Source organism: Clupea harengus, chromosome 4, assembly GCF_900700415.2.
Source record: "Clupea harengus chromosome 4, Ch_v2.0.2, whole genome shotgun sequence".
Taxonomy (NCBI): Eukaryota; Metazoa; Chordata; class Actinopteri; order Clupeiformes; family Clupeidae; genus Clupea; species Clupea harengus.
In genome coordinates, this window is record NC_045155.1 from 2,563,643 (window position 1) to 2,578,014 (window position 14,372).

Here is a 14,372-nt window from a genome sequence, read left to right on the forward strand (position 1 = left end):
AAACCAAGTGAAACATGAGATTTACATTTACATTTAGCAGACGCTTTTATCCAAAGCGACTTACATATGTGCGACTTACAATGTATACACATTTTACATTTACACTGATGGCACACTGCACATCAGGAGCAATTAGGGGTTCAGTGTCTTGCTCAAGGACGCTTCGACAGGGAATCGAACTAGTAACCTTCTGATTACTAAACGACTTCTCTACCTCCTGTACCACTGTCGCCCCAACGAGATATAGCCCAAACGTATGTGTGTGTGCAGCCAGAAGCATGAGTGTGTGTGTGTGTGTGCATTCACATGTGGAATGGCCTATACAATTTCTCCACTAGATCTCACCTGTTGTATAATGCACAGAGTTTCTATCCCAACCCCCATTATACCTGTAATCACACAGGAAAATCAAACCCTGACACTCTATCATTCCAAACTGCACACTCAAAGTGAATTTTGTAAATACAATTTATGTATTCCTTCCTTCATTTGCACTGCCCCCTACAACATTATCCAGTATATTGGAGACATGGGTTTAGACAAGGTCCTGAAACTGGATTCAAGCAGGGTTGGAAGTAGAGGAGGGGAGGCGACTCTGAAAGTGTCAGGCTCTTCAGCACTGGACAGGGGCTCTGGAACATGCCCGGCAGTGTACGTTGTTGATACTTATACATAGAGACTTTTAGACTACCGAGGTTGAAATGTGTAAGAGGCACAGTTCCTTTTTTATGCCTCTGTATGCAAGTGTATACTTCATGTGACATAATCACATTTGCATAAATTGAATTACTAATTCTCACATCAAGGTTTAATATGTTTTGAGCTATAATATCTTGAATGAAATTAATTTCAAATTAGTCAAGTTCACGTAGCCTCTCTGCAAGAGGGATTACACTTAAACCAAATTGCTCTCTAATCATGTATTGGTCCAGAGTACTGCCTTAACTTTCTGGATGGGCAACTGGAATGTATTATCTCTTGAGATATATTGCCATCTAGTGGTCAAACTAGAATCGGCGCTTTGCACGCTCCATTGGCAAATTCAAGATATGGCAAGTTAACGCCCTCTAGTGGATTCCATACTCAAAATAATTTAAAATCATAAAGTGAATTTTTAGTTTTTTAGTTTTTCAGTTTTACAGAATTCAGAATGATAAGAATAGTTATAATGCATACGTTTAAACAGTTCTTGATTTTAGCTTTAAAGCCAGACCCCATGGCACAAACTGTAGTTGCTGCCATGAAACAGCATGGGACTGTTCCCTATTTTATATATCAAAATGGAGGACCTACTTTGCCCATATGCCAGGAATTGCCCTCCAGGCCTGAAAGGCAGATTTCAAGCAAAAGATCAGTACACTAATCACAAAAGACAAAAGACGTTTAGCTCGCAAGAGTCCAACATGTCAGACCCCGCCGCAGAATGCCTTCAAGGCTCCACTCTTAACCTTTCTAATGTGCGCCTTTATCTTTCTCCTACTCAGAGAAACATACGCAGTGCAGTTCCCCTGTAACCCTTTTAAGGAGACAAGATTATTGCAATTTGCCTAAGGCAGACTCCCCACTGCTTCCGTGAGGAAGGAATGTCTGCTCTAATTAGTGTTCATCAGTTCATTATCTGGATCAGCGGTGGACAAATATGAAATTGGACAGCACCAAGTGGTACTATTTTCAGAGGGTGAAAAACTAGTCTGTGATATGATTATCAATAATATGTAGCCAGGCAGACTTACTTCAAAATATATATATATATATACACACACATACAAACATACACCTAATAGTGAATACTTTTTCATGTGTTTCCTCTTTGTAGTGCAAATGCAGACAATAAACCAGGACAAGGCAAGGGATTTAGGATACAAAATTAAACAGAGGACATTGTTGATTGTTGATCCTTGACTCTTGTTATGGTACGCGTACTTGTAAATCAATACCTGTTTCATTTGGATGGTCTTTTTAATATTCACATTGACTCAGAATGACTCATAAAATATAATGTCCACAGTTTGTGTATAATGAGGAGGCTGAGCGAATGTAGATAAACTGGTTTTATTTTGCTTGACTTGCTCTGTGCTCTCACATCACCATCAAAGAGATTCCTGTATGTCTTTAAGCAAGCATGGTGTCAAAATCAGAACAGGAAGGAAGCAGAGGGTACCAAATGTCTAGGGAATCGAGCAATGTGAGAACATCTATTATTCCAGAAATGGAAATAGAGACAGCTAATAATAGCCCTTTGGAAAGCAAGAGAAATTCAGACATTCTGACACATACACACTCACACATTAAGATATCTAGATATCTCACAGGAGGTGAGCTTTCGTGCATACACATACACACAAACCCCCACATACACACGATTCTGACCCACATACAAATACAACAGGGAACTCATACGACAGGATGGTTCTCTAGAACTGTAGCCTACACCTACGTATTCTATACTCACACATGCAACCTCTCGCAACATCTCACATACTCATACACTCATCCTCTGCCTCACATCAACCTCTTCCACCTACCTGGTCGGTCTCTCTCTCTTTCTCTCTTTCTCTCTCTCTTTCTCTCTCCCTCTCTCTCTCTCCCTCTCTCTCTCTCTCTCTGTATCTTTGGCGCTCAGCAGAGTCACAGATCTGACACACTTTCTTTTCCCACAGCTCTCCGCTCATATTCCGCGCAGCAACCCAAGCAGTCAGAGACAGGCAGAAAGAGAGAGAGAGAGAGAGAGAGAGAGAGAGAGAAAGAGAGAGGCAAAGAGAAGAAAGACGGAGAGAAGGATAACAGTTTTGACTGAGGTAATGGCACCCAAACGGGAACCGTCCATCAAGAAGTCTCCATCAGGGGGGACGCTGCCTCGGCTGGGCCCTCCGTTCCCCAGCCTCCCACAGGCTCCGTCTCTGCCGCGGTCGGCTCCTGAGATGAAACCCCGCATGCTGCGTCCTTCTGACGCACCATTTGACCCCAGCACTTTGGAGGTGAGTAAAGGGGCCATTGTGCCCAACGAAGCACAAGAACGGATGGGGGGATGGATCTAAATTGCTACAATATGGTGAACTGATTTGTCTGTTTGGCTGACTAGCTATGTCTGATACCCACACACTGTCTAAAATTAGAGCAGTGAAAGATGGTCAGGAAAGCAAGCCAATTTGTACTGGATTGTGGAAAATATGTTTTAAGATTTAATTGAAATTGCAATAGTATCAGGTTAAGTCTCTTAACACTTCATAATTACTTACAGTGTGCTATATCCACTTGACCCATATTATCTGATACTGACTAGTTGCCAAATTTGAGTACACGACAGTTAATTTCCTTCCAAACAATACTATTTATGCTCATTTTCAGCTCAATTATTACAGTGAGACGATGTCGGTTAGTTATGATATGTGATGCAATTTATATCCATCCCCAGTTCTCACCCTCATTGGCAGCTTAGATTGCTGAAAGGAGTTAGTAGCCTCCATATAGAAGCCACTACTTTGTGTGTCAGAATATATTTGACGACTCTATTTTTTCAGATTTCATCTTATTTTAATATAATAATGAATAATCAGATGTTCTGCTGATTACACTGATAAAAAGGAATATGGCTGCAAGTGATGTTCCCAAGGGAATTAGCTATGAGTTATACTTTGGCACTACTGGTGTCCTTCTGTTCTTTTCTGTTTTACTATCTGGATCACCAGATCTATGCTTTTATTCGGTGTGACTTCATTGCAAAGTTATGTTCAATTCAGCATGTATGCTAATTTGTTGAGAAGTAGGCAACATCTTACTTGAGTAATGGTAAAACATGACATGAGGCATTAAGCTACACTACTAACTTAAACCTGAAAACATCTAAAACAAGTGGAGATCGGCGAGAGTTATAACATATAAGATAATGCTGCTGCAAAGACAATGCTGCTGCTTTTAAATTACAACAATATTCTGTAGTATTCAATATTCTGTAATTTTGCCCATCCAACACTCAACAACATGTCACTCATTCTCATCCACACCTTTCATCAGTCTACTTTGTGGTAAAATTGTGCATTTATTCATGAAAATCACTCAACTCACTCGTTAAATGACAGTTGAATAGACTTTCAAACCATTACCACTTGCCAAAAATGCTTCGAATCGAGCTGTGGTTAGATAACATCACACCAAAGGTGGGAGTGTCTTGTCTTCCACAAACTGAAGGGTCATGTTACAGTTCCCGGCCCATGCCTTTCTGGGCATGCTCTAACGCGATTCAGTCTTCTATGTACTGGCCTACTTACTTCCTTCTTCTCACATTCTTGTCTCTGCCCTCGGTCTGTGAGACGACTCTCCCCTCCAACCGCAAACATGGTAGGCTAGTGGACTTTTACCCTCTTTGATTATTTTAAAATAGCTCCATGTCATTTCTCTAAATATGCGAGCAAGTTGATAGCTTATCAAACATATCTGTCATTGTATAGGCACGGGAATGGGTATCCAGTCGGGGTTACCTTGTGACGGGTTTAGCGGGCTAATGTCGAAGAACTAACGTTAACATTAGTAGCTAGCAAGCTAGATGTTATGTTACTGGCGTTTGGCTTGGGGAACTGACCACACCCAAATAAAAAATCGCCTCAAAATGGTGTTAATTTACACTGTAACGTTAGTTCCAATGTGATCTTCCAGTAGAAGCTAACGATTTTGGAAAATAGCGTAGCATCCTAGGCTGCTAGCAAATTGAACGTTTTCTTGTTAACGTTGCATCCGCGATGGCTAGTAGTGTAGCTAGTCAGCGTCAGTTCAGCAGGCTACATTTAGCCAACATAGAGAATAAGCCAGATGGCCGAAGTTAGTTACAGTATTCAATTGATATCTTGATTTTGTACATGTCTCATCTTCTGAAATGTCTTAGGCGTTCAATAGGCAGTTAACGCTACTGTTAACTGTTATCTGATATGTGGCTTTCGTTTACCTGGATTCTTGTTAGCTAGGTAGAAGATGCTACTGTAGCCAATGCTAAACCCATGAAATGTCAGATTAACGTTAACGCCAACGCGTTATAAGAAAAAATGATACTCGTTCGTTGAGTTAAATGACACAGTTCATCAATCACACCTCGCATCATGCTCACTCACAACCCTTTCTTTAAACAGTCGGACTTCTCAGAAGATCAGATTATTGGTAAGTGAAACGCTGTCATAATTGCATGCCAGTGCCTTGTCCATCTACCTTTTTGTGCTTCTATCTTCCTTTCCCCACCATTCCTTCATCACCATCTTATTCTCATTCCTTTATTTTGTCCTCTGACTCTGAACCCCCTTTTCCTCCTTGCGTTTGTTATATTCCTTCTGCTAAACCTTGTCCTTTACAGATTGAATTTAACCTGGATCAAATCCACGGTGAGTTTCTGAAGAAGGGTTCTAAGTTTAGGCACATTTCTAAAACAAACCCGTGCCACCCATTTGAAGTCTGCAGTGTTTCGTGTTGTCTGTGTTGAAGCATGTGTTAAAGGGAAAAAATAGCACTATCACATTGGCTTAATATGATTTTCAGTTTGGGCTGTGTGACCTTAATCCAGACAGTAACGTTAACATTCAACTAATTTCAAGTGAGCTATATTTTACTCTAGTTCGGTTGCTGTGCATCACTGTTGTTGGGTGAAAATGCCTGATCATTGACACATTTTGTGCAAAAATGTAGATATGAGAGCGCGTACACATTTAAGTTAACATCCCTCTGAATTCATATCACACCTTGCCTTGTCTTACTGATTCTACTGATCCCAATTCTTTTGTTATGGGAGTGAGCGTTCAGTTTCTTTTGGAATGTGGTTAGCGACTGCTAATGTAGTAAAGTGGTTTAGGAAACGGTAGCAGAAGGCGTCCTTCATTTATTCATGGTCTTAACGTGAATATCTCTGCATTGTGTTATTGTGGGGCAATAGCTGTATATCTTAGCTCTCTTATCCTTAACTTAACTGACTCATTATGCGCTCTGCCTCTGTTGCCTTTTTAGGACTTTGGCGCTGGAGTTGTCGAGTTCCATCCGCTGTTTAGTGTAGGCCTAGCATGCTTGACATAATGCCTCTCACCCCTCCCGCTATTCTCTACTGCCTTATATGGTGAAAGAGCTCCAGTCTGAGCAAGGCACGAAACAGGCACATTCCAGCCAACAGGAAGAGGAAAACATCACAGTCTGGACTGTGGGGAATAGAGTAGAGCCCCCCCTGTTAATTAGTTGCTGGGGGTTTTATTCTAACTTTTAATCTAGTTTTTCTCAGTTTTGTTATTTCCTGTTTTTTAGTTTGGCAATTGACATGACTAATCATTGTGTGTTAAGCAAGGCCAAATGGTTTCCAAGTCAGTCTGTCGGTTTTGTATTGTGTCGTACCAGCCTTGGTTGTAAAACCATTTCAGTTGCATCCTTTGCCCTTTCGGCTTCCGTGTGTCATTTAAACAGACGTGTTCGTTTGTCAGATGACATATCCTTAGAAATTGATGCAAGTCTGGAATGTGAGATATTAACTGAATGTGCTTGCTTTGACTTTGCTATGTAAGGTATGACATCAGAGGCGTGTCTCTGCCCCTTACTTGTTTGTAGTGTCTGTTCTGCCTTTGTCTGTTAACTGAATGGGCCTGTTGTGAAGCGTCTGGAAGTGGCTGGAGGGGTTGCTCCTGGCCCTTGATCATGCTGCGGGAGTCTTTGTAATTACCTGTCCTCTGATTAGATTTCAGCTGCCTGTCTTTGCAGTGAGTGGCCTGTCACAGACAGGACAGATAAGATGACACAGCTGACTCCTCCCCTAGATGAGCACAGCAGGTCAATAAAGGCAGTCAGTACTCGCTCTTAATAATGTCCCAGTTGTGGCCAGGAGTCCTATTTTCAGTCCCATGAGTTAAGTGTTCATCGGGTCAGTGTGGCCCCGTCATGGTGGTGTCAGTGCCACTTATTCATCCTGTGCATGTGAACAGTGTTTCCTTATCGATTTCCTTTTGTTAATTAACCCCCAAATCCACACAACTCATGGCTTCTGTTCTGCTTTTGTGCTCATCTGCTTTCTCCCTGTTACTCTTGTCTCTCAACCTACGTCTCGTCCTCCCCCCCCCCCCCCCCCCCCCCCCCCTCACAATCATTCACTGTACACCTCCTGTAAGAAGCACTGTCATTGGGTGCCCCTCTCTCTTCAGAGTTCAAAGAGGCTTTCCTCCTGTTCGACCGCACGGGCGATGGCAAGATCAGCTTCAGCCAGTGCGGGGATGTCATGCGGGCTCTCGGCCAGAACCCCGTCAACGCTGAGGTTCTCAAGGTCCTGGGCAACCCTAAAGCCGAGGGTGAGAAGTCTTTCGGTACAGCACTGCGGATGTTTATTAAATACTCCACACAAAACAAACATATTAATTATATCTCCTTGATGAAAGTCCAGGCCCCTCCCATTTCCTGGTGTCTCACACAAAGAGTTGCTAATGAATTGCTCCTCACCTCCCTCTCCAGAGATGAACCACAAGATGCTGGACTTTGAGCAGTTCCTGCCCATGCTGCAGGCCATCGCCAAAAACAAGGATCAGGGCTCGTTCGAGGACTTTGTGGAGGGCCTTCGCGTCTTCGACAAGGAGGGCAACGGCACAGTGATGGGTGCCGAGCTCCGCCACGTCCTCACCACGCTGGGTAAGGCCGCCGGGCTCCTGGGAGGGGTATTTTTAAAACTTCCTCTGGAATCAGGTCAGCCAGCATAGCAGAGTCTCTGCAGGTAGAGGGGCAAATGTGTCTTCTACCGTGTTGAATTGCCCTCCTTAAAGCCTCTCAAACTATGCCATTTGTATTATACTTATGTATATGTTATGTATATAGTGAGCCAAGTTCCGTGTTGGCATGATGGAGTTTGACTAGCAAAAGGATGCTCTTGTTGACACATAAGAAGCATAAATATGACCATCCACTCCCATTTCTCTCTGTAGGGGAGAAGATGTCTGAGGAGGAGGTAGAGACGCTCTTAGCAGGACACGAGGATGCTAACGGCTGCATCAACTACGAAGGTGAGAGAGAGGGCGGAAGTGTGTGTTGATGAAAACGCTGCACCAGTTGTGAAGGAAACAGTGACTGTCTAACCAATTGTTTGCCTGCCACCAGTGTGTGTTTGTTTGTGTACCACGTAATGTGAGCAAGCAGCATGTGCTCACAATAACAATGGCGGTACAGAATGTCGAGATTCTGGAACTGAATTGTTCTCATTAACTGTAACACCCTCTGTGGAGAGATGTCTAAAATGTTTGTAACTAGAAAGGAATCGGACACTTAAAGGCACACTGTGCAAGATCTTGCCCTGCTTGAAGCATTCTCTGGTGTTTGGCAAAGAAGCGCAATTTGTCCACTGATGCCCAATACAGTTGACCTTTCTCCGGGAGTTTGACAGGCAGTCTAACCAATCAGAAGGCTGATATTATAAACTTTGTTGTTATCTGCCATTTTGACAGACAAACTGGTCCAAACTTGCTGCTAGCCAGATATATAGATAGCTTGCTGACATAGGCAACGTAATACTACGTTCACTTAATCCACACACTGATTATTACCAGTATCAAGAAATAAAGGTATTTAATGTTACAGAAACGAACCCTTAAGTATTGCACAAGAAAGTCAGCTTGTATCAAGCAACAGAGATGTACTGCAGTCTTGGCTCACTGTACAGCGTTATCGGACATGTCACTCTTAGGCTCATTTACTTAATGAAGGCAGATCTTCATGCAATTATAATGGCGATAGATAATGATAACGATTCTAGTAATAACTGAAACGATTAACTTGCACGGCAGTGCAGGAGCAGGATTGGTCCACAATGTTAAGTTGGTTGTGGCCTGTGTTTTAGAATGAGTTGATGGGGTTTTGCATTCTTTGATTGGGACCTGCACACTCTTTATAGTGGAGTTGTTATGATTTAAAGTTGTCCCCTTTGGTGGTCATTTTAATATTTTAAATGTATCACTCCACTTCAGGACTGTATCTAGTGTAACCCCTACTGCCATGGACAGGATGATATAAGGAATTAATGGTTTTTCCAACAATACATCACTGAAAGTCTCTGGCAATGCACTGCTTTTTTTGGTGGTTTCTGCCATTACTGTTCTCAACGACACTACATTCGGATGTCAGATATTGTCATAACATCCTCCCATCAAGTTGGTGGGCGTGGTTAATTCGCTTCTGGTGAAAGGTCAATTGCTGGCACACCCTTTCATTTACAAATGAGGTCTTTTTATGGCCCTATATCCTATTGCAAAGTTTACCTTTAAGTGGCGATAAAAGAGTCATCTGATAAACATGTAAATTGTGAATTCTAATAAGGACGTAGCAACCAACTAAACGGCGGCGAGTCATTGTCCCATTGAAGTCACCAGGCTGCCTTACCTTCTCAGTAAAAGGGGATATTTAAACTCCATGGTTAAGTGCTCACTAGATAGGCCAAACAAACTATGTCTAGCACAGCGTAAGAGAAACCCATGCCTGGGATGGAGAAGGGCTAATGACGGCTGTTTGATGTCTTCTGTGACCTGTGCTCCTTCCACAGCGTTCGTTCGCACCATCATGTCTGGCTGAGTGCCGGGTATGGGCTCACCTCCCCCCTCCTCCTCCTCCACCCACACCTACAAGCACCGTCCCCGCCAGCAGCGCCTCCAGCGAAGGAGAGCGGTTCCTCCAGCTCCACGGCCACCCCTCACCCCTGTACCGCAACTGCAGCTAAACCTGCGCCGCGAGCGCTAGTTAAGATGAAAAAAAGGCCATCTAGCGATGATTGCTGTTTTTAGTAGTCCAATCCGGCGACCGGAGGTTTAGCCTCTCCTCACACAGGGGTGACTGGGGGCCGGCGGCTGCGGTAGGAGAGCGTGTTGGCTGGGTGCTCTTAGTTTTGTGGAGCATGGAGGTTTCCACATGTTTTTGATCTTGACCTCTCTTCCTCTTCTTCCTCCTCCTCCTCCTCCTCCTCCTCCTGTGCAGTGCTGTGTCTGGCCCTGGCTGCAGCATGTCCTCTGCATGTGTCGGGCAGCCCCTCTGCCCCTCACTGGCTGGGCTCAGGGGCATCACAGGTCTAGAGTGCTGGGGGAAGGGGAAGGGGAAGGGGGGGGGCAGCCAGTGGTAACAGAGAGCAGGGCGATGATGACCCGTTGGTGGGGGTGGGAGTCAAATTGGGCCACAGGCCCGACTACTGGTTTCTCCAGTCTCTTTGTTCCCTTGAGAAAGAACAGATAGTCATATATGTGATTAGCCACACCCTAAAAAAAATGTGGTTGACTCGCAGAACGAGTGCCTCCGTTGCCTTTGTTCATCTGTTCATGGAATGGTTTCCCATGCCATACGAGATGAACTGTGTTTCTGTGGCCATGGGGATGAATTTCCATCAGACCTCTGCTCCCTGAACCTGGTGTTGCCGCCACCCCCTCCCCCTCCCCCTCCCCCCTCCTCTTCCTCACTAACCAACCAGTTGCAGTGAGCTGTTCTTCTGCTGGCGTTGGCCTCTTCCTCCTGACGGGATTGATAGCTTTCTTGCCCCTCTCTCTCTCTCCCCCATTCCCCCCTTCCTCTCCTCTCCTGTCCTAGCCTCGCCTCATCTCTGCCTCCTGTAGAGGAGAAACCTGGAGGAGCTTCTCTAACCAATTCTTGAATCCTAGAACTGGTCAAACCCCTCTTGAGCTCTCTGGCTGAGTAGGAGATAGAGACCATCTCTCACTCCATCTCTCCTGTGGCTTTTGTTTTCTCTCCTGTGAGACTGGACATATTCTCTCTCTCTGTGTGTGTGTGTGTGTGTGTGTGTGTGTGTGTGTGTGTGTGTGTGTGTGTGTGTGTGTGTGTGTGTGTGTGTGTGTGTGTGTGTGTGTGTGTGTGTGTGTGTGTGTGTGTGTGTGTGTGTGTGTGTGTGTGTGTGTGTGTGTGTGTGTGTGTGAGAGTGTGTAAGAGGGTGGTGGTGTGTAAGAGGGTGGTGGTGTGTAAGAGGGTGGTGGTGTGTGTGTGTGTAAGAGGGTGGTGGTGTGTGTGTGTGTGTGTGTGTGTGTGTGTGTGTGTGTGTGTGTGTGTAAGAGGGTGGTGGTTTGTAAGAGGGTGGTGGCGTGTGTGTGTGTGTGTAAGAGGTATATAATGTGGTATGTAAAGAGTGGGGACCAGCGCCCTGCTACAGCATCCCAAAAAGGCAAAAAAACGTCAGGAGTCTAAGCACAGGGAAGATTATGAGTCTAAGCACAGGGAAGATTATGAGTCTAAGCACAGGGAAGATTATGAGTCTAAGCACAGGGAAGATTATGAGTCTAAGCACAGGGAAGATTATGAGTCTAAGCACAGGGAAGATTATGCGCAATGGAAAAAAGTGGCAGGATGTGATGGTCTTAAGCCCTCTTCTGTTTTAGGTGTTATTAAATTCATTGTATTCTTATTTTTTTTTAATTTTTGGCCTTTTTGGCTTTCAGAATGAATCAGATATGATAATGGTACAGAATGGTTATCAGTGCAATTATGGTAAGGAATTCCTTTCTTCGGGCTTTATGACCCTGAGGATAAAAATAGTTTTGAGTTTACAGACTCCGTATACAGTCAGCCCAGCAGATGCAATAGGAAGGGGGAAGTGCCTTGTAGTTCTGTTCCAGCAGTTTGTCCTGTGCGCCATAAAGGGAGATGCCACAGGCACTGTGTTGACAGGAGTTTACGCTGTAGCAGGGGCCTGTGTCTCCTCCACTGTCAACCAATGGACTGACTTTGTTCTCTCTCTCTCTTCTCTCTACGCAGAACTCGTCAGGATGGTTATGAACGGTTGAAGATGCAGGACCATGACATTTTTTTTGTGCTTCTATTCTTATTTCATTCCCAGTTTTTTTTTTTTTTTTTAGTTAATTGAGTAATTTCTATTTTTTTTCCTGATACATTTCTGTTACATGCGCGCGCACCCCCCCTTTATTTTGTCCATTCCCTGAAGCCAGTGCATTCCAGCCTCATGCGCCCCCCCCCCCCCCCCCACCCCCTCGTTCCCCTCGTTCCCCTGCTCTTGCATTGGTCCTCATTTGGGTTTTTATTTTCAGAAGTGCCTTTATCCCACCCCACCCCACCCCACCCCACTCAGTTAGGCTCCTCCTCCCCGCTGTCTTTGTCTCTTCACCACCGGGCGCTCTGGAATCAGACCTGCATGAGAGAGAACCGTAACCGTGTGCTGACACAAACCTGCAATAATACCCTCCTTAGATGCAGCACAGCCGCCCCCGACTTCTGTAAAACGCCACCGTTCATGTAATGCTTACTCACTGGCGTGTGTGTGTGTGTGTGTGTGTGTGTGTGTGTGTGTGTGTGTGTGTGTGTGTGTGTGTGTGTGTATATGAGAGAAAGTGAGTGTTTTAGTGAGAGAGAGAGAGAGAGAGAGAGAGAGAGACAATGCCCCAGTGGACTGGCTGCCAAGTATGGTCAGTATACGCTCCGTGTGGCTCTCTTGTCAAGGCTCCCCTCATTGCCAGTGCTATGCAGAGAATCGATGTCCGAGGCAACCAACCAATCATGAATTTGAAGTGAAGACAAATTAAACTCACCCAAGGTTTTATGTTAATCCATGTAAGATTCCATGTTTGAATAAAAACAAACCTTAAACTGACTTGAGGTGTTTGCGCATCTTATTTAACCCTGTTTTATGATTCACACTTAAAAACTTTTAACGCATTTGAAGTAATTATTAACTGCTTTGAAAAGCTCTTCTTGAGGATTCAAACATTGGGCATCTCCCAGCCTGGGGTTAGAGTCCTGTTTTAATTTTGAATGTATATTCACAAACTATAGAATTTACATTTCAAAAACTTGTGATTTTGAAATAGAGTTGAAGGGCTTAAACCAAGGCATAACATTGTATCTGCACTTAATTTCAATAACATTCTAGAATGGATGAAATTACCATAGAAGTTTGGTTGTGGAAGTTCTCTGAAATGTGTGTAATCAGATGACTGACAAATCTTATGTTCATTATTCTTATTATATTATTCAAAAACAAAATGAATAGGTAATCTTTTTTTTTTTGCTGTTTCTTTCATTAATTGGTTTTCTAGCATATTTAAGTGGGGTTTAACTCTAAAAACACATCAGTAATCATTACTTGCATGAGTGAGCTGGGAAACGGCACTGTTTAAATGGTGATTAGGACCCATTCTGGCTACCTAACAGGTAGTTCTAATATAATTCATTTATAATCTCCATACTATTGACCTGTTTCGTTAAGAACAGCAAGGCCCGGCCTAAAGTTGCCAGGGCAACATCACATTTCATCTCTGGAGGTGCTGCCCCTCTGGAGGACAAAGAAAATAATTGTTTTATTTTCGCTGTTGTGGCTCCATAAATATGAGACGAGTGGCTCATAATTGGTAAAGTTAAACCAAATTAAATCATCTAAACCTTCATTACTTGGTGATGGGCCTGCCCTATGGTGATCCTGAGAGCTCAACGCACTGTACCGTACAATTTTTTTTCTTAATTTGCTTGTGTTTTGTCTATTTGCGTGTGTTTTCTTAAGGTGCAGTGTGTTGAGCTTAAATTGATGAAGACATTTTCTTAATTTGCTTGTGTTTTCTTAAATTGCAGTTTAAATGATTTAAAGTGTAAGTTCAACCCCAGCTCTGAGCCTAACTCCACCCACCGCATCATTTTGAAAAATGCTATAAAAAAAAAGGGGCTATGGGATGGTGAGGGGGTGGGTTGTAAACTCCTGTGAAGTTTTGATCGGCCATTTCATGACATAGAGATGTACCAACCGGTCCAGTCAGCATTGGCCTTCCAAAATGCAGGGCTGATTTAAACCAGTAGATGGCGTTTTCAGCCATTTTCAACCCATAAAATGCTGTTTTTTTATACAAATTTGTCAATATTAACACCAGCATTGATGTGTTTAATCACAGAACAGTCGTATCATTTAGGCTAGTTTATAGCTCAAATATATTTAAGGGTGCTCTTTAACAATGAATGGTATATGGCTATAACCAATGTCATTCCCTGTGAATAAAAATCAACACATAAGCTTCAGAAGAAATCACAGCTTGTCACTTTTGCATCACGTCACGCTTGGAGATGAAAGCACATACATCAACTCCTCATCGTTTGTCATATCATAAACGTGTCATGAACAGGCCTTGTTCTTATAGGGTGTTACAGACATTGAACTTGAAAGCCTTTATTGTCATCGTATAGCTGTATATACATTGTATTGTATATAAAACTAAATTTGGAGCGCTGCTCCTGTTGGTGCCATGAGGAACAACATATAACAATAACAAGAATACAATAAAGTAAATAAAAGATCAAGAAGTAAAAATGTAAGAACTCTCATTCCAATTGACACAAAGTGCAATGGTACGGAGTATAAGTACTCTCATGAGGTACGCTGCAATATTGCACAGTCC

The 14,372-nt window shown here is 43.4% G+C and overlaps 1 protein-coding gene across 4 annotated transcripts; it reads left to right on the plus strand.

The window, feature by feature from the left end:
* The first annotated feature begins 4,199 nt into the window (after window positions 1-4,199).
* zgc:153867 (uncharacterized protein LOC337226 homolog) lies at window positions 4,200-12,583 on the plus strand. 4 transcript variants are annotated; one of them, XM_031565781.2, is made up of 7 exons: window positions 4,200-4,338; window positions 5,121-5,148; window positions 7,155-7,313; window positions 7,459-7,632; window positions 7,923-8,000; window positions 9,530-9,565; window positions 11,734-12,583. In XM_031565781.2, the coding sequence occupies exons 1-6, from the start codon at window positions 4,336-4,338 to the stop codon at window positions 9,556-9,558; spliced, it is 471 nt and encodes a 156-aa protein (XP_031421641.1). In that variant the 5' UTR covers window positions 4,200-4,335; the 3' UTR covers window positions 9,559-9,565; window positions 11,734-12,583. The 4 variants fall into 4 exon arrangements, with proteins under 4 accessions (XP_031421641.1, XP_012679718.1, XP_012679720.1 ...); XM_012824266.3 differs by having other exon boundaries at window positions 4,204-4,338; window positions 7,155-7,298; XM_012824264.3 differs by lacking the exon at window positions 9,530-9,565 and having other exon boundaries at window positions 4,201-4,338.
* Window positions 12,584-14,372: the final 1,789 nt, after the last annotated feature.